This window comes from Taudactylus pleione, unplaced genomic scaffold, assembly GCF_031769625.1.
Source record: "Taudactylus pleione unplaced genomic scaffold, aTauple2 ptg000157l, whole genome shotgun sequence".
Classification (NCBI taxonomy): Eukaryota; Metazoa; Chordata; class Amphibia; order Anura; family Myobatrachidae; genus Taudactylus; species Taudactylus pleione.
In genome coordinates, this window is record NW_028284559.1 from 1849870 (window position 1) to 1876353 (window position 26484).

General features: G+C 43.0%; 1 protein-coding gene across 2 annotated transcripts in view; it reads right to left on the reverse strand.

The window, feature by feature from the left end:
* Positions 1–26484, reverse strand: part of LRMDA (leucine rich melanocyte differentiation associated) — a 1034991-nt gene that overhangs the window by 94629 nt on the left and 913878 nt on the right. Inside the window, exon 7 of one of the 2 annotated variants that reach the window (XM_088475000.1) lies at positions 6066–6200. The exons of the other annotated variant lie outside the window; for it this stretch is intronic. Within the exon in view, the coding sequence (XP_088331126.1) occupies positions 6066–6200 (135 nt within the window). The remainder of the gene's footprint in view (positions 1–6065; positions 6201–26484) is intronic. 2 annotated transcript variants of the gene reach the window in all.

Consider the following 26484-nt stretch of genomic DNA (forward strand, 5'->3'; position numbering starts at 1 on the left):
CTGACGTTCCTCAGCCGATAAGCGGGAGCGGTTGACCTGCATGGGTTCTTCGCTCACGGGAGGAGAAGGTAATCGAAAAGCTGGACGTGGCCTTCCACGATCAAGTCTGCCTCTCTCCAAGGCACGCTCTCGGTGTCGAAGATCCACCTTATTGCAGAGAGAGATTAAATTATCCAGACTGGCTGGAAGGTCATGGGAAGTTAGATCGTCTTTGAGTCTTTCTGAAAAGCCACTTCAAAAGGCAGCGATGAGGGCTTCCTCATTCCAGTTGAGCTCCGAAGCAAGAGTCTGGAACTGGATGACATATTGGCCGACGGTCCTGCTGCCCTGATGGAGGCGTAGAATATCAGCTGATGCGGAAGTGGTTCTCCCAGGTTCATCAAAAATCCTGTGAAATGTGGCAACGAATTCAGAATAATTGGAGAGCAGAGGATCCGACTTCTCCCAGAGAGGCGAGGCCCACTCGAGTGCTTGACCAGAGAGTAGAGAGATAATGTACGCCACTCTGGTTCTGGCTGTCGGAAAATTGGCGGATTGAAGCTCGAAATGGATTTCGCATTGGTTCAAGAACCCTTCGCATAATTTGGGGTTGCTATTGAACTTGCTTGGAGGAGAAAGCTGAAGACGAACAGGAGGTGGTACCAGAGGAGCAGGTGACACCACAGGAGGAGAGGCAGCTTGAGAGCCAATGGGAGCAGGATGAGCCAGCAAGGACTGAATGTTGTCCAGACGTGAGGACATATCCTGGATGAATTGGATCAACTGGGCCTGAGAGGTCTCCTGTCTTTCCAGATGAGATAGCACATCCTGAGAGGAATCTACCCCAGATCCTTGACCACTTGCCGAGTCCATTGGGCCAGTGCAAACTGTCACAATCGTGGGATTTTGAGGCTGTGTTCCCGGGCTGGGCCTTGGACCTGTATTACTCGGCTCAGATGCTCGCTGGAGGAGACTTGGCTTGATAAAGTTTTTCCGCATGAGAGGGTGCAGAAGACTGTTAGAGGATTTGGGTAATGCGGAAGGAGCTTGGTGCGGCTAAGGAGCCATATCGGGACATTGATAGCGTGATAGTTGCTTGGAGCAGTTGGATAGCCGTGGGGATAAGGTGGTAGCATGGACGCTACTTGGAGCGGCTGGTTAGCCGTGTAGAGGAGCTGGTAGCGTGGGAGCTACTTGGAGCGGCTGGATAGCCATGTAGAGAAGCTGGTAGCTTGGGAGGTACTTGGAGCGGCTGGATAGCCGTGTAGAGAAGCTGGTAGTGTGGAAGCTACTTGGAGCAGCTGGATAGCCGTGTGGAGAAGCTGGTAGCGTGGAAGCTACTTGGAGCAGCTGGATAGCCGTGTAGAGAAGCTGGTAGCGTGGAAGATACTTGGAGCGGCGACAACACCTACAGAGCGCAGTGGGGAGGCTCACTTAGCTGGACTAAGGGACTTGTTGCACTGGCAACTTGTGTCAGCAGTGGGGATCCTTTTATAATGGTCGCTGGGAGCTGGTAGGCTGAGAGAGAAGGAGAAGGCTTCTCATTGGTGGTAGTGGAGTCACATGGGCGAATCTAAGATGGCCATGCCCATGGACTGGAGGACAGCACTTCCTGGGTGTGAGCAGCGGGGACCAAGCAGTCAGCAGGAGCCGGCGTGGAGGTAGAACAGCAGCGGGACCCATCAGAGGACAACAGCGGGACCCACCCTGAGAGAGGAGGAAGCAGTGCACAGCGCGGGAGCCGGAAGACACCGTGGGTCAGCGCTCGCAACGATAAGTGACGGGGTCTGATTCTGGGGTCTCTGGAGCGACTTGTGACAAGATGTATGTGGACACATCAGTATACGTTCATTTCCCCTGGCTTATTTTCAGGTGCAACATTATATCATCTCTGTGGTGAGGGCATTTTCGGTTGCTGATTGGCATAACCCATTTGATCAGCGTATCTCTTGACCTACACCTCCTCATAAGGCCATTTCCTTCTTCTATAAGTTTTTGAAGGAAGACATTGATCAAAATTTGATTAGTAAAGGCATGAGCCAGTGGTTGACACAATTCCCCGCTATTTCCAATTTGGTACAAAGCCTGTTCCATGTTAACCGCCTCTACTGTACCTATGGTGAGAATTATAATGGGCCATACAAATTCACACAATTTTTCTATATGCAGTCAAGGGGCAGCTTATGTTCCATTTACCCCAGAATGGGCCATCTTGGGCATTTTCGTTAGAGGGTAGGGAATGACATGGGGTAGCAGAAAACAATTATTGGCATTGAGTGTGGTAGCAAAAAACTATGAATACTGTACATCCCACTCCTGACAATTTTCGATTATATAGGGAGAAACTTTATTTTATATTCCGAACATAGTAGGTGGAGAAGATGGTGGCACTATTTTTTGACACGTGGGAAAGTTACATTTCCACTCTACCCATTCCCACACACACCCAGATCCACAATAGCTTACATCTGACCATGTAGTATGAGACCCATATTCTTTTCAATAATCCTCCAATTACCCTGCGTGTGTGGCGAGTGGCAGAATTTTTGCAATGTGTTCTTCTGATCTGTTTCATTTCGATGTGTAATGCTCACAATGTATATTCTATTTCTGTATGACACTATTATTTCAATAACAAAAAAACATTACAGCTCTTTGTATTATTTTTTAATGAACGCAAAAGGTTATGCCAAAGCACAGAAATAAAAAGCTGAAGTTGTCACTTTAGAAAAAAAAGAAATACAAATAACTACTACCCATTTGGTAGGGGTTGTGTATATCTATTGTCTGGGCCTCACTGCTTTTCTTTGCATGGAAAACTTCTGTACACTTTCTTCCATTCTGGCATATGGGAAACGGCTTTTGGGGAGCTAGAGGGTGACAGCTGAGAGATAATTCAACAAATCTCTTTAAAAACACTTGCCAAGAAGAGAAAAAAACAGAAAAACACATTCATCTGATAAAAATTTAGACAGAATGCATGCCAAACACCCACTCACTTCTCCCAAAGAGACAGAGAATGGGGAGGAATGCGATGAGGTGCTTCATGCAATGGCTGTCATTTGTCAGGACAAGAAAAAAAACCCCGAAAACCAGGACTTTAATTAAAAAATATTCCATCAGCTATAGTATAGTTTGTCTTCTATGCATGTTTTTAATTAGGGAAATTAGATGTATGTAGTGCAATAGAACAGTGCTTGTATTCATCATATAAAAAACACATTTAATCAGTATTACTATCTCAATGCTTTAAAGCTAAAATGAAAACACAAATCTCAAAAGAATTACATTTTCTGACATCTCCTCGTCTCGCAGACTGGCGCCTGTGAGTTTATTTTGAATCTAGAACCTAAACATTTTTATGCTCATTACTACTCAACAAGAATATACTGAGTGTTTGTAAAGTGACACATTGTGAGAAAACAAAATATGTTTCAAAGTTTCTAAGTATATGTCTGGAAGATAAACAATTTGGCATTATAATATTCACATTTCTAGCTATGCTACAGGATAACCTAAAACATTATTTATTTAAAAGAGTTGCCCACTTTTGTGCCTTACGTCTTGCCTCCCGCATGTTACAAATAGATGGCGATCCTTCCTCGGAAGATGAACACATCCTTATAATGAAGCAGCCATTGCAGTAAACAATGCTCACCTCCCAGTTATTCCTGCTCTCTCCTATGGCCCTTCACTCCATTTGTTCTCTTAGTGATCTATCCTTGGGGGAAGGCGGGGTGATATTTAGTTCATGCTGATGGTTACTGAGCCTGGCCGTGCCCCCAAACATCCCCTCTCAGTGTCCAGGTCACGGGCGACTCCACCGCACTGAGCGTCTTATATGCTCAAAATGTGCGTCTTATTTGCATAAATAAAGCAACTGGAAGTGACCAAACTACTTTGCAAGACTGCACTCAGTAATTTAATGTGTGACATTTTTACATCTATGTCTGAATCTGTATACGAAGTGCTAAGCTCCGCTGTGCTTCAAATGCGTCTTTGTATGTGTTTAAAACCAATTTATGAGCGCTTAATGTTGCAGCTCAGCATCCCTAGTGCACTGTGGCCCTGATTCAGAGCCGGACGCTCTGACAGAGCGCTCGCTCTGAATCAGGGTCGGTCTTTTTTTTTTTTTAGAACGGCCTCCTGGCCGCTCGCATAGCTGTGGGTGACCACCCACAGCTATAGCGAGCGGCCAGGAAGATGGTCACGATGGTCAAGACCATCGCGACCATCGGGCTTGCGACGAGACCCTTGTGGTAGGGTCTTGTGGCCGCAAGCCCCAGAGAGCTTTCGGCTCTAACAGAGCCGAAATCTCTCCCACTGACATCACTCATGATGTCAGTGGGGCCGTCCCCAAACGGAGGCATTCACATGGGAACACCTCCGTTTGGGCAGCCACTCCCCCCGTCCTGTCACTCAACATCGACAGCACGCCCCCTTTGGTACGAGACCCAGAGCGACGGATTGCCCGTCGCTATCCGGGTCTCGCGCATGCGCACGACGGAGCCGGCTCCGTCGCACGCATGCGCTCTGGGCCACCATCGACCCGGTTGCGAGTGCTCAGCGCTTGCGACCGTGTCTGAATCAGGCCCTGTGAGTGGTGTTTCACTGCGTCTGCGTTGCGAATAAGATACAGAATTTAAATAAAAAGGTTGCTACATTACACTGCTCAGTGGGCGTCTCGCGCCGAATGGCGTATGAAGGCTAGGTGTATGAAGACACATCTGTAGCTGTTAACACGATCAGCGTGCATTTGCACCAGCCCATTCATTGGTGAAAGAGATGTCTGAAACCAGGTTGACACTCACTTCTGAATAGCCCGCATTTCCGCCTACATGCCCTCAGAACGCTTAGCCTAAGTGCGCACACCCAGTTGCTGCCCAGACACACCTATTCAGCTGCAAGTGGAGATGCTGCAGAGATGCATACAACTGTATGTCACCTCTATAAATGTGTCCTCAGGGTGTGACTAAAATGCCAAATTTGTGGCTCGTCAAACATGGCTATTTTGGTGAGATTTGAGGATAGGTGTATGTGGACACATCTGCAGTTGTGTAATTTTGGCTGAGATGCATGCAGAGTACGAAAAATTTTAACATCTGTACGCAAATGGACTTGCCTACAGCCCCTAATGCTGGGTACACACTGGCAGATATTTTGAATGATCAATTAATCGGCCAATATATCTGCTGCTCATCGGCCAGTGTGTACCAGCGATACGTCTGTAAACAAAGTCATTCACAGACATATTTATCGGCTGTACTGCACAGCCAATGCCCAATATCTGCAGATATATTGGGGCATTGTGCTGTGACCTGTGACCGGAAGACAGATGATGGTTGTTCAGTGTGTATGAACAACCATCATCTGCAGATATATCTGTTAGGTGTGTACCCAGCTTATGTGTCCTAATATCCCTTTGAACATATTGTACTGTTGTAACTTTTCTTATGCAACACTATGGCTACATTGTAATGCCATATAAATAAAAGATAATAATGCCCCATGACTCAATTCTCCAGCCTAACTCAAACGACGGGCATAGAATAATTCCATTGGTATCTACTGAATTAGACGTAGCACTGAACAGATGCACCTCTTTTGCCACAATGTGCTAAACAAAGCTCTGAGTCGCATTCCGCTTTATAATGTGTGGAATAAGACTGTCATGGAACTACTGTATACATGCCAGCAAAAATAGAATTGCATCTTTAAAGTGTTGCCTACTCCATGTTTTGATTACCTTATTTGATTACACTAAATTCCTTCTTGCTTGAAAAATTCTTATTCTTAATTATGTCACAGAAGTAAGCGGACATCAGTAGTGTCTTCACAACATATGCCACATTTGTACATTACATTTTTATAATGTCATTGTTTTATGCACTTATTTGTTTAATGTGGTGACAACACTCCATACTCAAAGTAATGGCTTATTACAATTATAAGAGTAAAAAAAAAAAAATAGCTTTATTAATCTCAGGCCAGAGTACAAAAAGATTAAATCAGCAGGTACAGGCAGCGTTAAATAGAATTATTTTGCATCATGCTGGGATTTAACAAATTGAAGATACAATACTCACTGGGACCACCGATCAACTTCTGCACCGCACCAGGGTTCATTGTGTGTCCATTTAACTTATCATGATTGATTGTGTGTTTTCCTCTTATTGTAAGACAGCTGAATAAATCCAAATATTTCCATAACATATACTGTACTAAAATAATAAAAAATAGTGAAACCTAAAGCAATTCCATGATACGCCCTTATACATGTTGTCTAAAATGAGCGATATCACACTAAAGAAGTAATCTAAGAGACATTAAATTCATTTTTGGTGACATCCATTCGATTTAGAAAGAAAAAGCTGCCACAAAAACATAAAAGGCCCTGTTAGCCAGAGATAAGAGTCCAGTGATTTAAAGGTTGGCCACAGCCGAAGACTGAAACAATTTAATCTGGCTGTTACAACATCTCCTGCGACTTCCCATTAATGACTTCAAGTTAAAGTGACAAATATTATTAGCTGTTAATTGGATTTGCGAGATTCAGTATAAAGTTGGGATAATTTAAATGGCTGTTGACATTGGAAATGTTCTGTAAATTCCTTGGATCAGCTGTATTTGTCAATGTACTCAGTCTTAAAGGGCAAACCAGCCAGTATTCACAGTTGCTCTACCATAAGCCTCACAGAGAGACGTGCTGAGAGGGTCAGACAGCAGCATTGCTTGTGTGGCTGTGCATTATCGGTCTGTAGTGATATATTATGTGACTGGCCTTTACAAAGACAAAACCTCTCAAATGTCACAAATTCCAGACCACAGGAGCCTTTTGTTTTAACTAGCACGTTTAGTTCTTACAGATTTCATAATGCTGACAGATTTGACAAGACCGTCTACAAAACATACAGTACATATAGATGGCAGGTAAACACTCAGATGACACATACAATTTACATCTTCCATAAATCTCCTGTGTATATGCACTATCTGAATACTTGTCTTGTGTGTAACTATGAGGGATTAATCCCTGTCACCACTCTGGCTGACACCAATCTTTTACAAAGACTACAGAATTGAGAGGAATTACCACCCTATCAATCAGCAGCACCACAAAGTTTTTTAGGTTGGGGGGGTTGAGATATAATGTAATTTTGGCACCTCTGAATGTTGCCTCCTCAGGGGCAGCTGGAGTAACCCAACACACTACCTACCTGATTACAGAGAGCAGTAAGCCTGAGGGGTCTTTGGCCTCTGTATGCGGACATCCCTTCTCTCTCCCTGCCTCCTCACTCACACACACAGCACTGCCGCGCAGCTCCGGTAACACATGCAGCCAAATGAGCATCACTATACAGACAATGTATCCAACCAGCACCAGGAGAGGAGAAGGACGGTTACCTGCGTGCTGCTGGGAGTTACAGTTTGGCGTAGGCTTAGGAGCTTAGAGCTACAGAGTAGTGTCCATGCACATATAGTGGCTACAACGTCAGACTCCACCCAAATACAGATAGAGACTCCCAATCACTCCAATCCAGCAATTCATGCAACAACTAATAATGCAATAAGTTTAGCATAATGTGTGCAGTACACATTGCATCCATGCCACACATAGAGATTATTATCAGACACCACTACACACACTATGATGGGCTGGTTACACCCAGAGGAGGAGACATGCTCAGACTTCAATTTATAATGACCAAAAACCAACAACAACAAAAAGTTCTAATACTATAAGAGGTGTCCGTAATATGTATTGTGAGTTGGCAAATATTGTCAAAAATAATCAAACAAGCAAACTAATTTTCCCTCAACTTTATCCTCTAATACAGTGATTTTCAACCTTTTTAAGCCCGTGGCACACTGAACACAATTTTAAAATTGCTAAGGCACACCATCAGTTCCCCACGGGAAAAAAAAACACACAAATTGGCCCCGCACAGGAAAAACAACCGACATTGTCCCCCACAGAAAAACAAACACACACATTTCCCCCACAGAAAAAAATAAAATACAATGATCCCAACAGAACAAAAGCAAAATTCATTGGGCCCCACAGAAAAAGATACAAAACAAAATGGTCCCCACAGAAAGAAAACAAACACATTGTTAGGCCCCCAGAGGAAAAAAAACACAATCACAGTAGCACATTTGAAAAAAGTAAAGTAACCAGCTGAGAAGGCTCATTATCGTCCCTATCCTGTCCCTCATCGGCTGGGGTTGCTCAGTCACACTCAGTGTGCAGGTGGGCCATGCGCTGCAACTCCATAGGTCACGGCCCAAGCCTCCCAAAAGAGCACAGAGCTGCCCAGGCCAGCAGTACAGGTAAAGTCAGCTCTGATTTTGCTAACCTCGCGGCACACTTGACAACCGCTCGCGGCACACTAGTGAGCTCTGGCACAGTGGTTGAAAAACGCTGCTCTAATAAGTCAGACATGCTACATACAGGTGTATATGTGTATCCAACATCGTAATTACCTCCCCCCCAGCAGGAGCTGCTGCCTGGTTCTGATGAATCCTCCCATCATGCTGCAGCTGGTCTCCTCTACGATGAACGTGATGAGCTGCACCATTGAAGGTCAGCACATGCCTCTCTGAACTTTTGTGGTGTCTCATGGGACTTAGGAGCTCATTCAGACCCTCTTGCTAGATGCGTACGCTTGCTCGATGCGTGTGCAAACCCAGCGCACGCCCAGCAAGGCAAGCGATTGGACAGCAAGGCATTGCACCATACCCCAGTTATGAAGCTGTTATATATATAAAAAAACAAAAAACAAAACAGAGATATATACATTCAAATGGGATCATTAGTATAATTTCCCTGCATTGGTTATAAGGCACAGTGATCCCTATGACTACATGTATTTTCTGAGAAGTATCAGTGTGTTTTCATCAACAAATAGATCTTACTAACTGCTTTTGGACTCATTTACATTTGGATGCAAGTCAATTTAATGACACGCCTCTCAGATGTAGCACGCCCACAATAACGCCACGCTCATAGGTGTTGTTTTCACAATCTCTCTGAAATGCTTTTTCAAAGGTAGGCAAGTATGTTCTAGACCTAACCTAGACCAGTGTGCCTCTGGTGCCTCTCTCAAAGGTTGGGGGGGGGGAGGGGGGTTCGCCCCCCCTGTTCTAGTGCCTACGCTATCAATGTACAAGTTGTTGCCACCACTATGGGTTACATTTAAAAGTACCCTCAATTTGCCATAAAGCATTTCTCACGTTTGCAACATTTTATATTTTGAGGAGCAAGTCCTGGAATTGTCACACAGCTAGACAGCTTTTTTCTAAAGCTTCATGCTCACTGCATTCATTTCATGCATTCTAAAAATGGAAACAGTTTCCCATGTGACTGTTTACTACTTTTAAGCTGAACTTAGTAGTAATAAGAACACATTATTGGCAATGCAGATTGGGACGTATGCCCAATGCATAGCATGTCTTGAATGTACAGATGTGTCCTTGCTCATCTAGCCTCAATACGCCATGCAGCGCGATATGCCTGGTGTGGGTGAGCCACCAGATCCTGTGCTACTATGCTAGTGTCAGACGCACCAGGTCCTGTGCTACTATGCTAATGTCAGACGCACCAGGAGACTGTGCTACTATGCTAGTGTCAGCCGCACCAGGTCCTGTGCTACTATGCTAGTGTCAGACGCACCAGGAGACTGTGCTACTATGCTAGTGTCAGACGCACCAGGAGACTGTGCTACTATGTTAGTGTCAGACGCACCAGGTCCTGTGCTACTATGCTAGTGTCAGACGCACCAGGAGACTGTGCTACTATGCTAGTGTCAGACGCACCAGGAGACTGTGCTACTATGCTAGTGTCAGACGCACCAGGTCCTGTGCTACCATGCTAGTGTCAGATGCACCAGGTCCTGTGCTACCATGCTAGTGTCAGACGCACCAGGTCCTGTGCTACCATGCTAGTGTCAGACGCACCAGGTCCTGTGCTACTATGCTAGTGTCAGACGCACCAGGTCCTGTGCTACTATGCTAGTGTCAGACGCACCAGGTCCTGTGCTACTATGCTAGTGTCAGACGCACCAGGTCCTGTGCTACTATGCTAGTGTCAGACGCACCAGGTCCTGTGCTACTATGCTAATGTCAGACGCACCAGGAGACTGTGCTACTATGCTAGTGTCAGACGCACCAGGAGACTGTGCTACTATGCTAGTGTCAGACGCACCAGGTCCTGTGCTACTATGCTAGTGTCAGACGCACCAGGAGACTGTGCTACTATGCTAGTGTCAAACGCACCAGGAGACTGTGCTACTATGCTAGTGTCAGACGCACCAGGTCCTGTGCTACTATGCTAGTGTCAGACGCACCAGGAGACTGTGCTACTATGCTAGTGTCAGACGCACCAGGAGACTGTGCTACTATGCTAGTGTCAGACGCACCAGGTCCGGTGCTACTATGCTAGTGTCAGACGCACCAGGTCCTGTGCTACTATGCTAGTGTCAGACGCACCAGGAGACTGTGCTACTATGCTAGCGTCAGATGCACCAGGAGACTGTGCTACTATGCTAGTGTCAGACGCACCAGGTTCTGTGCTACTATGCTAGTGTCAGACGCACCAGGAGACTGTGCTACTATGCTAGTGTCAGACGCACCAGGTCCTGTGCTACTATGCTAGTGTCAGACGCACCAGGTCCTGTGCTACTATGCTAGTGTCAGACGCACCAGGTTCTGTGCTACTATGCTAGTGTCAGACGCACCAGGTTCTGTGCTACTATGCTAGTGTCAGACGCACCAGGTTCTGTGCTACTATGCTAGTGTCAGACGCACCAGGTCCTGTGCTACTATGCTAGTGTCAGACGCACCAGGAGACTGTGCTACTATGCTAGTGTCAGACGCACCAGGAGACTGTGCTACTATGCTAGTGTCAGACGCACCAGGTTCTGTGCTACTATGCTAGTGTCAGATGCACCAGGAGACTGTGCTACTATGCTAGTGTCAGACGCACCAGGTCCTGTGCTACTATGCTAGTGTCAGACGCACCAGGAGACTGTGCTACTATGCTAGTGTCAGACACACCAGGTCCTGTGCTACTATGCTAGTGTCAGACGCACCAGGTCCTGTGCTACTATGCTAGTGTCAGACGCACCAGGTCCTGTGCTACTATGCTAGTGTCAGACGCACCAGGAGACTGTACTACTATGCTAGTGTCAGACGCACCAGGAGACTGTGCTACTATGCTAGTGTCAGACGCACCAGGAGACTGTGCTACTATGCTAGTGTCAGACGCACCAGGTTCTGTGCTACTATGCTAGTGTCAGACGCACCAGGTCCTGTGCTACTATGCTAGTGTCAGACGCACCAGGTTCTGTGCTACTATGCTAGTGTCAGACGCACCAGGTTCTGTGCTACTATGCTAGTGTCAGACGCACCAGGTCCTGTGCTACTATGCTAGTGTCAGATGCACCAGGTTCTGTGCTACTATGCTAGTGTCAGACGCACCAGGTCCTGTGCTACTATGCTAGTGTCAGACGCACCAGGAGACTGTGCTACTATGCTAGTGTCAGACGCACCAGGTCCTGTGCTACTATGCTAGTGTCAGACACACCAGGAGACTGTGCTACTATGCTAGTGTCAGACGCACCAGGTTCTGTGCTACTATGCTAGTGTCAGACGCACCAGGAGACTGTGCTGATTAGTATGATATGTGACACTTGGCATGACAAAAAGCTGTGCCTGCTGCATCATAGCACTTTGTATGCTGATGCAGAGACTCAGTCGCAGACATACAAGTGTCACATAAGAAATGAATCAGCACAGTCTCCTGGTGTGTTCTAGGCGCAGCACAACTTACATGCATTTTCAGCACAAGACAAAATGCAAAAAAAGATGCCAGGTGCTAGCAGAGTCTCACGGGAGCAGGCGTAGCGAGAGGGGCTGTTTTGCGCAACTGCAGCAAAGACGAGTGAGAACATGTGTATTTGAATTCGCAATGCGATTGCTCAAATACTGAGTAAATACAAGTATGCAGAGTCAAAAGCATTCTAGTCACATCCACACTTCTAACAGGAGAGGCAGTAAGGTCGAGTTCACGCAAATGTGGATTCGCTTACATGGAGTCAAGTATGTAAGCGAATATACGCCTGCGGTATCTTCTGGAAATAGTATAGGTCAGTTGCGCATGTACACAAGATACTGAATAGTAGTAAGTAAGTAAGCAGGGCACATAGGCTGCCAATGCAGAGGTGTTTCTATCTTGAGGTAGGTACAATCTACATATGTGAAAAAATTCATTCATTTTCCAAGCATGTTTATTTTGATAAAAATGCGGCCATTTTATTTCACACTCGGCAAGGGCCCCATTCTGTCCTATTTAGAGCATTTACCAAAGGTTAAGCCCTTTTGTAAAACTTAGATGTTTTCTTTTGCATTTTCCGAACATAGAAAAATGCACCACTAATGAGTATAACATAAAATGTCTATAGAAACATAAAAGTTACAAAATGACAGCGTGTGTCTATACAAGCTGGCACAAATAAAGTAACAGGGTAATTTACACGTTATTTCCCTGAAACTGGGGTACATGGTGGACTACATGAACTTGAAAATTGTGCTCAAATCTGAGTAAAGTATCTTTAAAAGTCTTTCTTTACTCCCTTTATAGGAAATAGTACAGCCGCACCCAAACCAATTGTAGCTAGTCAAAAGTAGTCACACTAACGCAGTTGCCATGGCAAGTTTACTGACCACAAAAAAAGCATAATATATTTGACAGCCTTAAGTTATGCCAATAAGCAAAAACTAAACAAAAACTGCTTACAACTGCTTACTATTTTTTTTAACCCAAATGACTTTTGCATATTTTAGTAGAAAGATGCAGTGGTGCTGCTAACTGCGTTCATCTCTGAATCGGGCCGTAAGTTTCCTAACACAAAGAATCACACACAATCCAGTTCATTTCTTCATGTGCCAATGAATCTAGCAGTATGTCTTTGGAGTGTGGGAAGAATACTGAAGGAAATCCGCACAAACACAAGGAGAACATACAAACTCCTACAGAGGTTGCAATTAAACCAATGACCTCAGCTCTGTCAAGCAACAATGATCATTACATTGCCTTCATGCTGCCCAGAATTGTGACCCAGACAGTGACATATTCTTAACTGGTATGTTACAATTGGTATTATTTAAATTATATGATATACAAATATATGTTTGCCTGCCCTGAACTCATATTTGCTTAGACTAGTATAGACCACTCCCATTCAACTTTCATCCCACCTGCCAATTCCGGCCCCCGACATGATGCAAACTGACCCACGAGACAGAGACAGACTGATTCCTCCACCTTTTTTACATTTGCTTTGCTTTTGATTTTGCCCTGCCACGGATTTGACGCCTTGTTTAGTTTTTCGTTTTGTTTTGTGCACTGAACATGTGTGAACGGCCAAGACTGATGTCAAAGTTTTGTCTACTGAAAAATAAAAGAAAGGAGCTACCTGGAGAAGAAAAGTAGAAGAACTACAATAGGTGACGAAAGAGGCTTGGAGAGAAGCGCAAGCAAGAAGGAGGTTAATGGGGTAAGGGGGCATACAATCAATAAAAACATCTATGTATAAAAAACAATACAGCCAAAAGAAGGGGGAACTTAAAATGAATAAAGTAAAGAGTCTTTAAAAAAAAATCAAAGTTACAAATATGAGGGGTGGGGGTGGATCATGAAATAAAAAATAAATAAATTAAACTTTAAAAGTTTCTTCCTTTTTTAGTGGTAAAACTCAAATGTCTGGCTCACTAAATCACCTTTTCTTTTCACTATTTTCTTTATTGAAGCATCAAGAAAATACAATGGGTACATTCAAATGTGAATGAAATGGTAAACAAAAGAATGAATCAGAGTCCATGACACTATCATGTAATTCAAAGAAATACAATGACAAATATACTGTACAAAATGATACATAGTGTGGAGAGAGCCTGGAACCGAGCCAAACAACATTTATCCCTTAAAGGAGATCTTGAAGAATACGTGTCTCATACCACAGAGTACTACGGAAACAGCAAAAGATCGCCTCCTTAGTGGAAGTAGGAAGAACTTCTATGAAATTCTCTCTCACCAAATCACCTTAACTTTTCAGAGCGACCCACTCAAAATAACATTTCAGCCGCGTTGGGATTCCGGCTCCGGCATAATAAGGTCGACATAGTGAATGGTGACATAATCACTGCTGATCTCTGGACTGCATTCTGTTTAGCCCTAATACATCCAGGATTAGCTGGTTGATTAACTTAATCCCTTTTCTCTCTGCACACATCCATGCAAAGTACATGCAATAGGAGGCATGACCACTTCTTACTGCGTTACCATAAACTGTTTTAGGGGCTTCAGCCTCAGAGCGCCCTCCTGAAGCATGCTTTGTTTATGACGCCAATATAATAGTAATTATTACTATAGTGATGATTGTCTTGTACTTTGGAAAGCATGCTATTGCGGTTTTAGCCCCTCTAGTTCATTATGCCCTAGGCACTTTTTAAGAATGACACAGTTCTGATGGTTTGTATGAATAATTGAAGGAAGCTGTAATCTATTTTAATGAGATTAAGTTATTATTATTATTAAATTTACATATTAAGTACCATTAATAATGATAAAATAATCTGCTGTGGCTAACAAAAAAGTTCTAGGTTCGATACTAGCAGAAATCCGTCCTTTTTGACAACACATTATTTTCACAGTACAGTTTTCACTGCATAGGTAGTGTCGTCAATCTGTATCATGTACAGCAAAGGCTGAAAGAAAACCCCCAGGCAAGCATAGACCCTCCAGAGGTTCCACTAAAAGCAATACACACACTGGAACATGAACACTAATGCTCTCCACTGACTGAGGTTCACACAAGTCTATTTTAACGCTAAAAAAGTATTTTGTACCTGATGTAGCTATGGCTTTCAGAGTGTGATGATTCCTTCTGCAAATCTAACAAACAAATCTGTGTAGTGCTATAAGTATATCTACAAAGAATTCTTCTGACTAATTAAAAATGAAAAGAGAGCGACAAAAATTATTTAATGGGTAGTAAATTCACTTTTACACTCAATCCAGTATGTGAAATTGACCATCCCCATGAGAGCATAATTTAGTCTACTAAAAAGATGTAATGTTACTAACTGATATTACCTCCCCTCTACACAGTCCACATATAGTATAGGAGCCGCAGTGGCCGGTGTGGCATTTTACTACCTCCTCAGGTCCCGCTGGTTTCTAGGAGGTCTGAACGCTAGCTTCAGAAGCTGCTTTGCATGCTGGTCCCAGACATTTCTAGGAGACCAGGATGCAGTGTATGTGATCAGAGGCTTGCATAGGAAGGTCTGCAGCTGGTGTTTAATTGCAGAGATACTCATTAGTTGCTCTCCTATGTGCAGTATCACACCTGTAAATTCTTTCACTTGCATGGGGTTGGTCCTAATTGATGATTGGTCTGTGTGTGTGTGTGTTAAAAGGCAGCCAGGCTTTCACCTGTTTGTTACAGCTTCATGCCTTGGCGTAAACTAGCTAATCTGAATACCTGTGAATACTCTGTACTGCTGGTATCCTGAAGCCTTGTCTGTTAATCCAGTTTGATCTATGGTTTCCTGCTACCTGCATCACCTATTGTTAAGTATCATCTTACTTAATATTGGAAAGTGTCATTTGTTTGCAGTTACCATTATCAAGCTACCGGGTGTTATACAGCTCTTGCTGTTATTGTCAAAAACCAAGCATTTAATTATACAGTCTCATTGTACTTGCATATTGTGTTCTATTAATCCAGCATTAACCAGTTTTAGACCTGGCGGCATCTCAGTACCGGTGAGAGTGTCTCTTTCTATGGGAAAAGGGCAGTTATTATAGGAAGAAGACATCTATGGTGTGGTTCAAGAGGCTTTAATCAATTGTTCAGGTGCATTATAACAACACAACTTTATATATGTTATCATTCTCCACTTTCCCATTCTCCTGACTTTGGCCAACATTACCGTTTGACTGGATCATACAGCCCACCAAGACCCTCTGCAATCTGGCAGCCCATGCAATATGTTGCAACTATCCTTGTGTATCAATGCCTATATCCCTATAGATTGTAATCTTCCAAGCAGGGCCTTCTTACTCTTTTGTCTGTTTGTCATTACCCAGTCTTGTTTTCTTACAGTTTTGTTCCCAATTGTAAAACACAATGGAATATGCTAGTGCTATATAAGTAACTGTTAATAACTGAATAATAATAATAATTACCACTATCCTAGGCTAAATGTATATGTTTAAGTAACCTAGACACAGAGATTGAACTGCACACCATACCAAAATCACTGGCAGCTAAATAAGAGGAAAGGGTAAGTGGCTGAGCCTATTCTCCCCTCCTGTCTGTTTTGGTCCCCTGGCTACAGCATTGTGAAGGTGTCACCAGCCAAGCAGCACAGAACTTGTTTTTATAAAAACAGCAGCATGCCTAAAAATTTACAGGCATTACAAGAAGTATAAAGCCGGTGAATCAGCTTTGAGTGTTGCATACAATAGCAGCCAGCCTATAATATACACTACAGATTATAAACTGAAAGAAGAAATATGAAATGAGGACTCATTGTATTCAGTTTTATTCTGTACATATAGCTGTATCTCCATTTTATTTTTGCACTCTAATATCAAGTAGATATTTTTATGTCATATACACTAATTTTTTTCTATCTTCTGTTTCATTTATACTGTATATCTTCAGCTGTCCCAATGATAGTTTAAAGTCTCAGCCTGACAGACTGCACCACAAGCTATTTTTTAGGACCCCTTCCGATGAAAACAAAAATAAACAAGGGATGCAAAGGGAGTAATCCCTATTATGCATGGACATGTAGGCATTTTCAAAAATATATTTCTTTAGCTGGCAAATCTTTTAAGAAACTGCCTCTGATGTAATAAAAATGGATTATGGGGGAGAGGTATCAAGCCTCCTAAAGAGTGGAAAAGTTTTCTGTAGCAACCAATCAACCTCTAGCTCGCATTGATCAAGTAGTCCAGGGGTGGCCAGACTTTCAGGCTCGATGATCTACTTCTAAAACTAAAAACCTTTCGTGATCTACTGAGCCCCAAAAATTGGGCATGGCATGCAAAAAGGGGTTGTGGCAGCAATGGGCGTGGGGTCTGTCCCGGCAAAATCACACATAGGGGCTCTATTTACTACAATCCGCATTAGAATGCAGATTGTAGTGTGATATTACCGACTGAATTCGCATTGCCAATATCACAGGGATTTACTAAAAATCCCTTGCAGGGACAGAGCTTGCGAAAAAGCTCTGTCCCTGCGAATCCCCTCCGCACACTTATCACGGTATTTTTGAAAAAAATACAGTGACAAGTGCCCGCACATGTGCTGACCGGTCGCCACTAAGCCCCGCCCCCCGTGATCGCGACCCGACCTACTGCTCCTCCCGCTCAGCACTATGGGAGAGAAGTCATGCCATCTCTCCCTTAACCCACTGTGGGAGCCAGAAGGGCGGAGCTCAGGAGTGAGCTCCAGCCTCCGGCTGTCACTGCAGGGAAGCAGGGAGCTGCTATGGGCAACCTCTCCACTCTTACCTATCTCCCCCTACAAAGGGTGCCGAGAGGGGAGGAGGGGGAGCAGGTACTAATTACCCATGCTTGTTGGAGGGGCACGGTGGGGACCCGGGTCCGCCCCTCCTTCTTACCTCTCTGTGATAGCAGCCTCTCTCCCCAGCCCAACCCGCTGAGCAGCAGCAGTCTCCTCCTGCCTGTCTGCTGTTGCACTGATCCTCACCCCCTGGATTTTCACATATTTTTTGTAGTGGGCGTGACTACACCTCCACAATTAGGCCCCACCCCCTACAGTACCCAGGCCCAGCTTTCTACGACCCTGCCCCCTACATATATTGTCTACTTATTCACAAACTGTAATTTACAGGCATCTCATGTTCAGATCTATGAACAGCTAGTCGAAATAATTACCATTTTCTGTCTTCCCACTCATCATTCAGCCGTTACCAAATCAATACAGCTATTCGTATTGTGAATATTAGACAATTTGACAAAATAATTCATAAATGCTCTATTCTGGGCCTGTCAATAACACTCAACCACATCTTTTGAAATGTGTAAATAGAAGCAGGAAAATGAATAAGAGTGTGATAAGAATATTGTGTTTCGGGCAGGGCTTTACAAAGTTACCAAGATATCAATAACATCTGTAACACCTTCTCAGGCACGCACGCTGGCATCTGCAGCTTTCTGGCTTCAAAGGAAATGAAACCTTGAAGTCCACATAATGATCATTAATAATGTATGCAGTATGATCACAGGTTAACCCCTGCATAGCTTGCAGATGTTTAAGAACTTACAATACTGTAAAGAATGAGCTGCCACTCCAGACATCCATCCTGCCTGATTTTATTATCAGGTTCTACCCTGGAGATTTTCCAAGTTAAATTTACACCCGAGAGACACAGAATGGGCCGCTTTATATTGTTATTTTACTCTACCACATTGTCCCATTCACACTTTTAAAGTAAATACAATGACTTGTTTCTAATAATGCAATCAAATGATATACCATCTTACCAGTTACCACTATGCCTTAGTGAGTGGCCACAAGATAAAAAATTGAAATATCTTAATCCAAATTTTAATAAAAAGATCTTAATCGTAAACATAAGTCAGATCATCCAAGTTGAACATTTTTATCAATTAGTAATATTTGTGCCGGAAATAAAATGATCATAATTAAGGGATCTCTTCTATACATTTTTCAATGGTTTTGATTAAAATTCATCCATATCTAGATTTGTGTGTATCTTAGACTTGTGCCCATTATGCTTAAAAAGGCTGAATTATGACTTTTTACTCAAAATATGCATCTTATTCACATCACTAATGCTACAAAAGTACAATGCAAGGGTACACTGACTACTGGTGCTGGCATCTCGTGTACTTCTGGGTACGACTCAGCTAATCTGGGTAAAAAAGGCAAAATACTTAATTGTGATACCAGGGACGCCACTGCCTCATGCCATGTATCATTATGCTTCATCTGCAATAATATACCAATTCCTTTGCCATAAAGTACTAATCTAGTGTATCTGTAACACTGTGAGTGACTTTGTATGTGGGTATGATGTGAATAAGAGCAGGGCATCTTGCACCAAAGGGTGCAAAAAACGGTGGTGAATGAGGACAAATCTGTTACTTCATAAGTATAATCACAGTACTGATTTCATTATTGTCGTGGTTACATTATATCAAGACATGGTTGTCTATTTACATGCATTATTTATCATTTCCATTTGGGCTGCTACAGGAAATTAGATTTCCATTGTTTTTCTTTAAAGGGGTAAAGAACAGAAGAAGAATGTATTGTAATAAAGTCTCTGCTAGCAGGCGGCTGTGTCTTTAGCAGACATACTGTAACAACCAGAGTGGGATCAGAAATGCAAATAACTGTGTCGTCTTTAGAACCTGACACATGATGGGTAAAGGTAAAATGCTTTACATCTCATTAGTATCAAATCGGCATGTTGTGCTCGACAGAATGCTGTTCCCCTTTGACATTATGAATGTTGATAGATTAACTACAGAGCACTTGGTCTAATCAGCCTTATGTATGGAAAATAAAGTAGTTAGGAAAACATAGCTTTGGTTCCAGTCAGAGCTGGGGTGGAGCTCTGAGCTATATAAGCTTGCCGCTTCCTGTGGGCAGGGTGACTGATGATGAACCATTTGGCTAGTGAGATGAATTTTGTGTAGCCAGTGTTATGCCGCATACACACTACACGATGTGTGCATGCGACGATATCGCACACGGCGGGCCCGGCAGAGGTGTCGGCATCTGCAAGTGTATACAGTGTGTGCATGTTTTGTTTGGAATGTTTTCTTTAACTCTGCCATACTGACAATAAAAGGCAAGAGTTAGGCTATTGCCCACAAGCGAGTGTTATCTGAGAGCTGCCAGTGTCATCAGTGGTGCTCAGTAGTAGGATCCTTAGAAAAGTTGCAAAAGGTTGACTGGGTTAAAAGGTTGTCAGGTTCAAATAGTCGACATGTTTTTGATGGTTTTTCAAAATTTTTAAGGCTCGGGTTAGCACTTCGGGGAGGGTTAGAGTTAGGCTGCCGGAGGAGATGGTTAGGGGTAGGCACTAGGGGTAGGTTAGAGTTAGGCACTAGAAGGAAGGTTCAAATTAGGCACTAGGGTACGGATTACAGTTAAATTTTTTTTAAAAACAGGTGTCGACCATTTGAACCTGTAGACCTTTTAGACCTGTCTACTGGTCCACTGAGACCACCGGACCAGTAAATATCTTTTTTTCTCTTCTCACACTGTGAGGCCTTCTAAGCAGAAAACACCACATATATTTTTTTAAATCAGATACCGCAGGTATCGGGAGCGTATGCAATAATTCAAAACTAGGCACGTGGTCCACAAGGTTTTTTGCGGTGCAAACCTTGCTCCCTACTGAATATGCCCCTTAAAGCACATTTAAAGTTCACAATATATCCTGCCTATATGCATTTTCATTAAAGAAAAAGTGTCTACTGAACAAATACAGACATTTTTTTAAACCTCAGGTCTTTATGAGGTGCGACAATTGTATTGCGGACACACATGTCGGCTATATTGGACCAATTTGCTGATATTGCTAAGTGTGTATCTTGCTTAGGTCTTTAAGTTATACTATATTAGCCTATTTCTATTATCCCATGATTATCAGTTTATTATTGGTTAAGGTTTCTAGATGATGTTCCCTCACTTTCATTTTGGTTTTGAGAGTAGGAGACTCATTATCCGCTTTGACAGATGTAATAAAACTGATCACCTTCCTGGAAGTTAAAAAAGCCTGAGAGGCAAGTTTGTGTTTCTTTGATTTAAAAAGGACCATAATGTCAGACCTCCCATCATGACCAAATAAAAACAACACTGCACATTGAACATAACACGGTTTCATTGTCGTTCTCTTTAAATTTCTTAATAAAAGGAAAGTCATTACACAATATCAGTTAACTGACATTTTCTCTTAATTCATTTTCTTAAATAATTATAAATTAGAACTATGAGCTTAAATGCAAAATAGGATTTAATATGGGATGGAAGACAGTATTTTGAGTCAATATAGGCTGTTTATATATATATATATATATATATATTATCCAATATTGTAGGGTAATAGTGTAGTTTATATTCACTAGTATATGGAGTATTTTGCTGCTTTGCACAACAATAGTGTGAAAAGGATTTGCCAGTCTCAGAGTAAAGTAAATGTATGTAAAGCCAAGTACAACTTAAAATGCAATATGTACAGTACTTATATTTTTTCCCCCTCATTGTATGGTAAGCATAGTCTAATTTATATTTAGTTTTGGGTGTTTTGCACGGCACTTAGTAATAGGGCCAAAAGTTCAAGACAAGTGCGAGATTAAGTAAACATATATTTTTCTTCCTCATATTGCAGTGTAAGATTTGAAACAAGCCAATACCTTATTAAGTAATAAAAAAACAAACAAAAACAATGGGTCCAGCCGGGCCCGACAGTCAGCAGAGTCGGAGGCACCCTCCAGAAAGCAGACTATAAATAATATACTATACAATATTCTGTATAGTCTGCGCACAGCGGTATAATCTGTCCATCTATGCTCTACCTCTATCTATATCCTCTCATTCTAACTATTCTTTCTGTCTCTTTCTGCTCTCTGGAACATGGTCTGGAACGTGGCCCTTTCACGCCAACACTGAAATGCAGACTGCTCACGCTTCCCGGCTGGCTGAAGGAAACAGACATCCGATAGCTGTTGATGTCATGATGTCATAACATGCAGCCAGCTACTGGGGACCACCTCAATGTCAACAGACCATGCAGGAGCATCCATTGTTCCTGCATGGCTTCACTTCCACCCTCCATCATAAACCCGGACATTTGTGCATCCCGAACATAGTTGTCGGGATGCCAGGAATGAATCCCAAAAAGACGTACAAATTCAGGAATTCCTGTATATATAGCATTCCTATCCGGTACTATTGTATATGCCGTTTTGGCGATATGGATACATAATTTTCTAGAGGCTTTAGGGGCATTTTGATGAATATACTGTACACCATAATCTTTACATTCTCTCAGAGTGCAAAATTCTGAATAATCCTCCCAATATAAGCAAGCTCTCACCAGTGGCATAAGTTCATCCCAGACAGCCGGAGGCAAGTTATCATTTGGTGACCATATATGTGACTATGTTTCTATTAGGTCTATTTCCTAATGTAAATTTGCAGGATATCCCCCAAAAACATCCTTTTTCAGGAGATATCTGCAGATTTATAGAATCCCCCGAAAATATTGTATCTACATTCCAGAGACTGGTCCCGGTGGCTAATACTATGGAAAACCACCTGATGTGGGACTAAAAATCACAAAATGCCCAGTCTACTGCCGGGAAGTTGCTTCACCAAAGATCTGCCCCCAGATCAGTCGCTGGTGCCCCAGTTCCCCGCCTCCCCTGTACGCTTAACCACAGCTCCTTCTGGTGCATCCTCGTTGACAGCAAGCTCCTGGAAGATCTGCAGGTATGCTTATGTTCGGGTCCGCCGCAGAGGTCTACGCCTAGAGCTTCCGCCAGGGAGGAGTGGAATGGGGAGTTGTGGGTGAGGGGTGGCACCGGGACTGCTGCACGGGTCCGCGTCTAGATCTGCTGCCAGGGATGAGTGGGCCGGGGAGTTGTGGGTGAGGGGGGCGCCGGACGTGTCTCACTGGCATAAGAAGCTGCTGAGGAGCATTGACACGAATGACCAGGGACAGGCTATATATGGTCTGACACAGAGCCCTCCACTAGTATATGGTTATGGTAGCTTCTCAGGTGCCGGAAAGAGGTGCCATGTATTGAGCGGCAGTGACGGTACACTCCGGGTACATATTTCCAGCCCTAAGTGTGGTGAATATATTGTGGGCAATGGAGGAGGTGCCCCTTCAGTGCTGGTGCTTGGCGGCAGGCGCCTCCATTGTGTCCCCATAGTTCTGCTCCTGGCTCTCACAGCTAATATAGTGAAATTTCAATTATCTTGTAAATGCAGCCTAGTGAGGTGTGGCAGGGAGATTGGTAGGGAGATATAGTTGTGATCTGGACAATGCAGAATCCTGAAACAGTCCTGCCATGATACGAGGGTTGTTCAAAAAGTAATGCCTAAATGCTCATAACTCTGAAATAATATGCAACATTTATTTGAAACTGTCAGTTTGTACTTTAATATGTCTGCTACCTATATATGTAGTTTTGTTTAGGTAGTCCAAGAAATACCATGGAATCCAAGATGAAACAAAGAGCCATCATTGAATTTCTGGAAAAAGAAGGCTGTAGTGCTACAGAAATCCACAGAAGACTGAAAAAAGTGTATGGAGAGCGTACAATTGACTATAGCAATGTCTGAAGGTGGATGAAGCGTTTTCAATTGGGAGAATCGTCCGTGTGCGACAAACCTCGTGGTGGCAGACCATCAACTGCAGTGACAGCAGAGAACCGACACAAAGTCGATGCCATGATTCACAAAGAACATTGTGTGGCCATCAGAGATATCAGTGATGAACTGGAATGTAGCCATTGCACTGTAGAAACACTAATCAATGATTTGGGATATCGTAAAGTGTGTGCTAAATGGGTTCCAAAGCAATTAACCAGGGATCATAAGGCCCAGAGGGTGGAAGTGTGCAATGACCTTTTGCCCATCTTTGAAGCAAACCCTGAGATGTTTTTGGAAAATGCCATTACAGGAGATGAGACCTGGGTATTCCTTTAGGACCCAGAAACAAAGGCCCAATCAAAACAATGGAAACACCCAAGTTCACCTAGACCAAAAAAGTTTAAATCACAGCGATCCATAAACAAAGTCATGGCCACATTCTTCTGGGATTGCCAAGGTGTTATACTCATCGATTACTTGGAACAAAACCAATCAATCAACAGTGATCAATACATTATTACACTTAAGAAGCTGAAAGAAGCCATCCGCAAAAAAACAATTCAACTGTCAAATGTCATCTTACACCACGACAATGTCAGACCTCACACTTCGATGGCAACATCTGCGGCCATTGCCATAATGGGGTGGGCAATAATGCCACATCCACCATACAGTCCTGATTTGGCCCCTTCTGACTTTCATCTGTTTGGCCCTCTCAAATACTGTCTCGGTGGTCAACATTTTGAAGACATAAAGGTTGTTAAAAACGCCATATGTTCCTGGGTCAAACAGCAACCACTGGAATTTTTCCAAAGTGGATTCACAGCTTGGGTTGAGAGGTGGAGAAAATGTTTGAGGGCAGATGGTGAATTTTTTGAGTAGAGTCATTCTGTTACTAAGACTTCAAAGTATTTTATTGCAAATTTTCAACTCTGTATCTATAATAAAATTTGAGTTGTGAGCATTTAGGCATTACTTTTTGAACAACCCTCATATATTGAAAGTGAAGACTATATTTTCCTAATATTATTATTGTTACTACTACTATTATTATTGTTTATGTAAAAGCCAGCAAAATACTACTTAGGGAAACTAAAGATTCAGATAGACCTGCCAAAAAGTTTACAATCCCAGAGGTATCAGAAACACTCGGTACACTACAACTGTTATCCCAGGGTAGTGGGATAACAGTTGTAGCTGTGATAGGGAGAATTTTTCTACTATAACATCAATAACCAATATTAAAGCAGCCATTGAGGACTGGCATTTCTGAACAGTTCAGTGATGAGCGGTGAGGTGAGGCAGAGCCTTTCCCGTCTTACATAGGTATACTCCACAGTTTTTTACTATAAAAATTATAAGAAAAATGTAAAGAAAATATTATAAATATCTTCTTTGTATTATTCTTATGAGTTTTAGAGTCAAAACTCTGGAGTAAAAAGTGTATGGCAGGTGAGGCACTGCCTCCCCTGTCTAATGATGCATACACGCAGTCCAACTTAAAAGAACGATATAAATGACAACGATATCGTTATTGTTTATATTGTTCTTTTTTTCAACTATGGTCGATGCGCGGGTACGGACGGTCGATATCCATATCGACCATCACCCGTGCATGCAGGCCAACCTGGTCAATATCGACCAGGTTAGCCTGGTTACTATAGGGACCCGAGGGTCATTATAGTAGTTGGGGGAATGGAGCATGTGCTGGATGTCCGATAACGATCATCCAGCACATGCTGGTCGATCAGACGATATCATTACTGTTCCGCACATCCCTGAAAAGGGTCGATCCAATTACCCGCGAAGGGTGCGAGTTGCCGTTGCAATGGCGTTAAAATGCCGGCAACGGAACGCTACCACGCACCCTTCAGCTCTGAGCCCGAATTCGCAGAATTTTGCTCACAGCCGCCAGTCACATAACTACATACCATATATATATATATATATATATATATTTAGACACAGTGTATATATATGCGTATGTTAATATATACACACACTATCTGCGCAATTGGACCACCGTATACCAGAGCACTTGGAGCACTATTAGTACAGCATCCCGGACCAGTGATTCGGAGATACTTTAAAGATCTATCCAAGCTTAAGGACATCACTACAACACGAGGATTCCTTGCCCAAATGTCCACTTGGTAACGTTCACTCTATACCCACTGGGAACTCAAACCGTGAATTATTATTGCTGCTGGACTCAGTGTCTCATAATAGTGTTGTGGGGGAAGTCCTATTAAGCTGCTACTATTTTATCTGCACTTTACAATATTGCTTATACCTCATTGATTGTCTATGTTTTTATAGAGTAAACTTAAATACAGTTTTAATAAACACTCGCCTCACACACTTTCTTAACTCACACAACCTATTGGACCCACTTCAGTCCGGCTTCCGTTCCCAACACTCCACAGAGACAGCACTGACTAAGGTAATAAATGATCTGGTCACTGCCAAGGCTAAAGGCCATTACTCACTCCTAATTCTTCTAGATCTCTCTGCTGCTTTTGACACTGTTGACCACTCTCTTCTCATACAAACACTACAATCCCTGGGTTTTAAGGACACTGCTCTTTCTTGGTTCTCTTCCTACTTATCTGATCGCTCTTTCACTGTTCGTTTTTCTGATTCTGCCTCCTCTTCGCTACCTCTATCAGTTGGAGTACCTCAAGGCTCTGTGTTAGGGCCTCTGTTATTCTCAATCTATACCTCCTCTCTTGGCAAACTAATCAGCTCTTTTGGATTTCAGTACCATCTGTATGCGGATGATACTCAAATCTACCTATCTTCCCCAGATTTATCACCAACTGTACTGGTCCGTGTCACTGAATGTCTTTCTGCTATTTCATCCTGGATGTCATCTCGCCACCTGAAACTTAATATTTCTAAAACAGAATTAATTATATTTCCACCAGCCAACAACAGTTACCAACATGATCTCTCTATCTCAGTTGATAAGTCAACAATCCACCCTGCCCCTCAAGCTCGCTGCCTTGGTGTCATCCTTGACTCTGAACTGTCCTTTGTTCCCCACATTCAA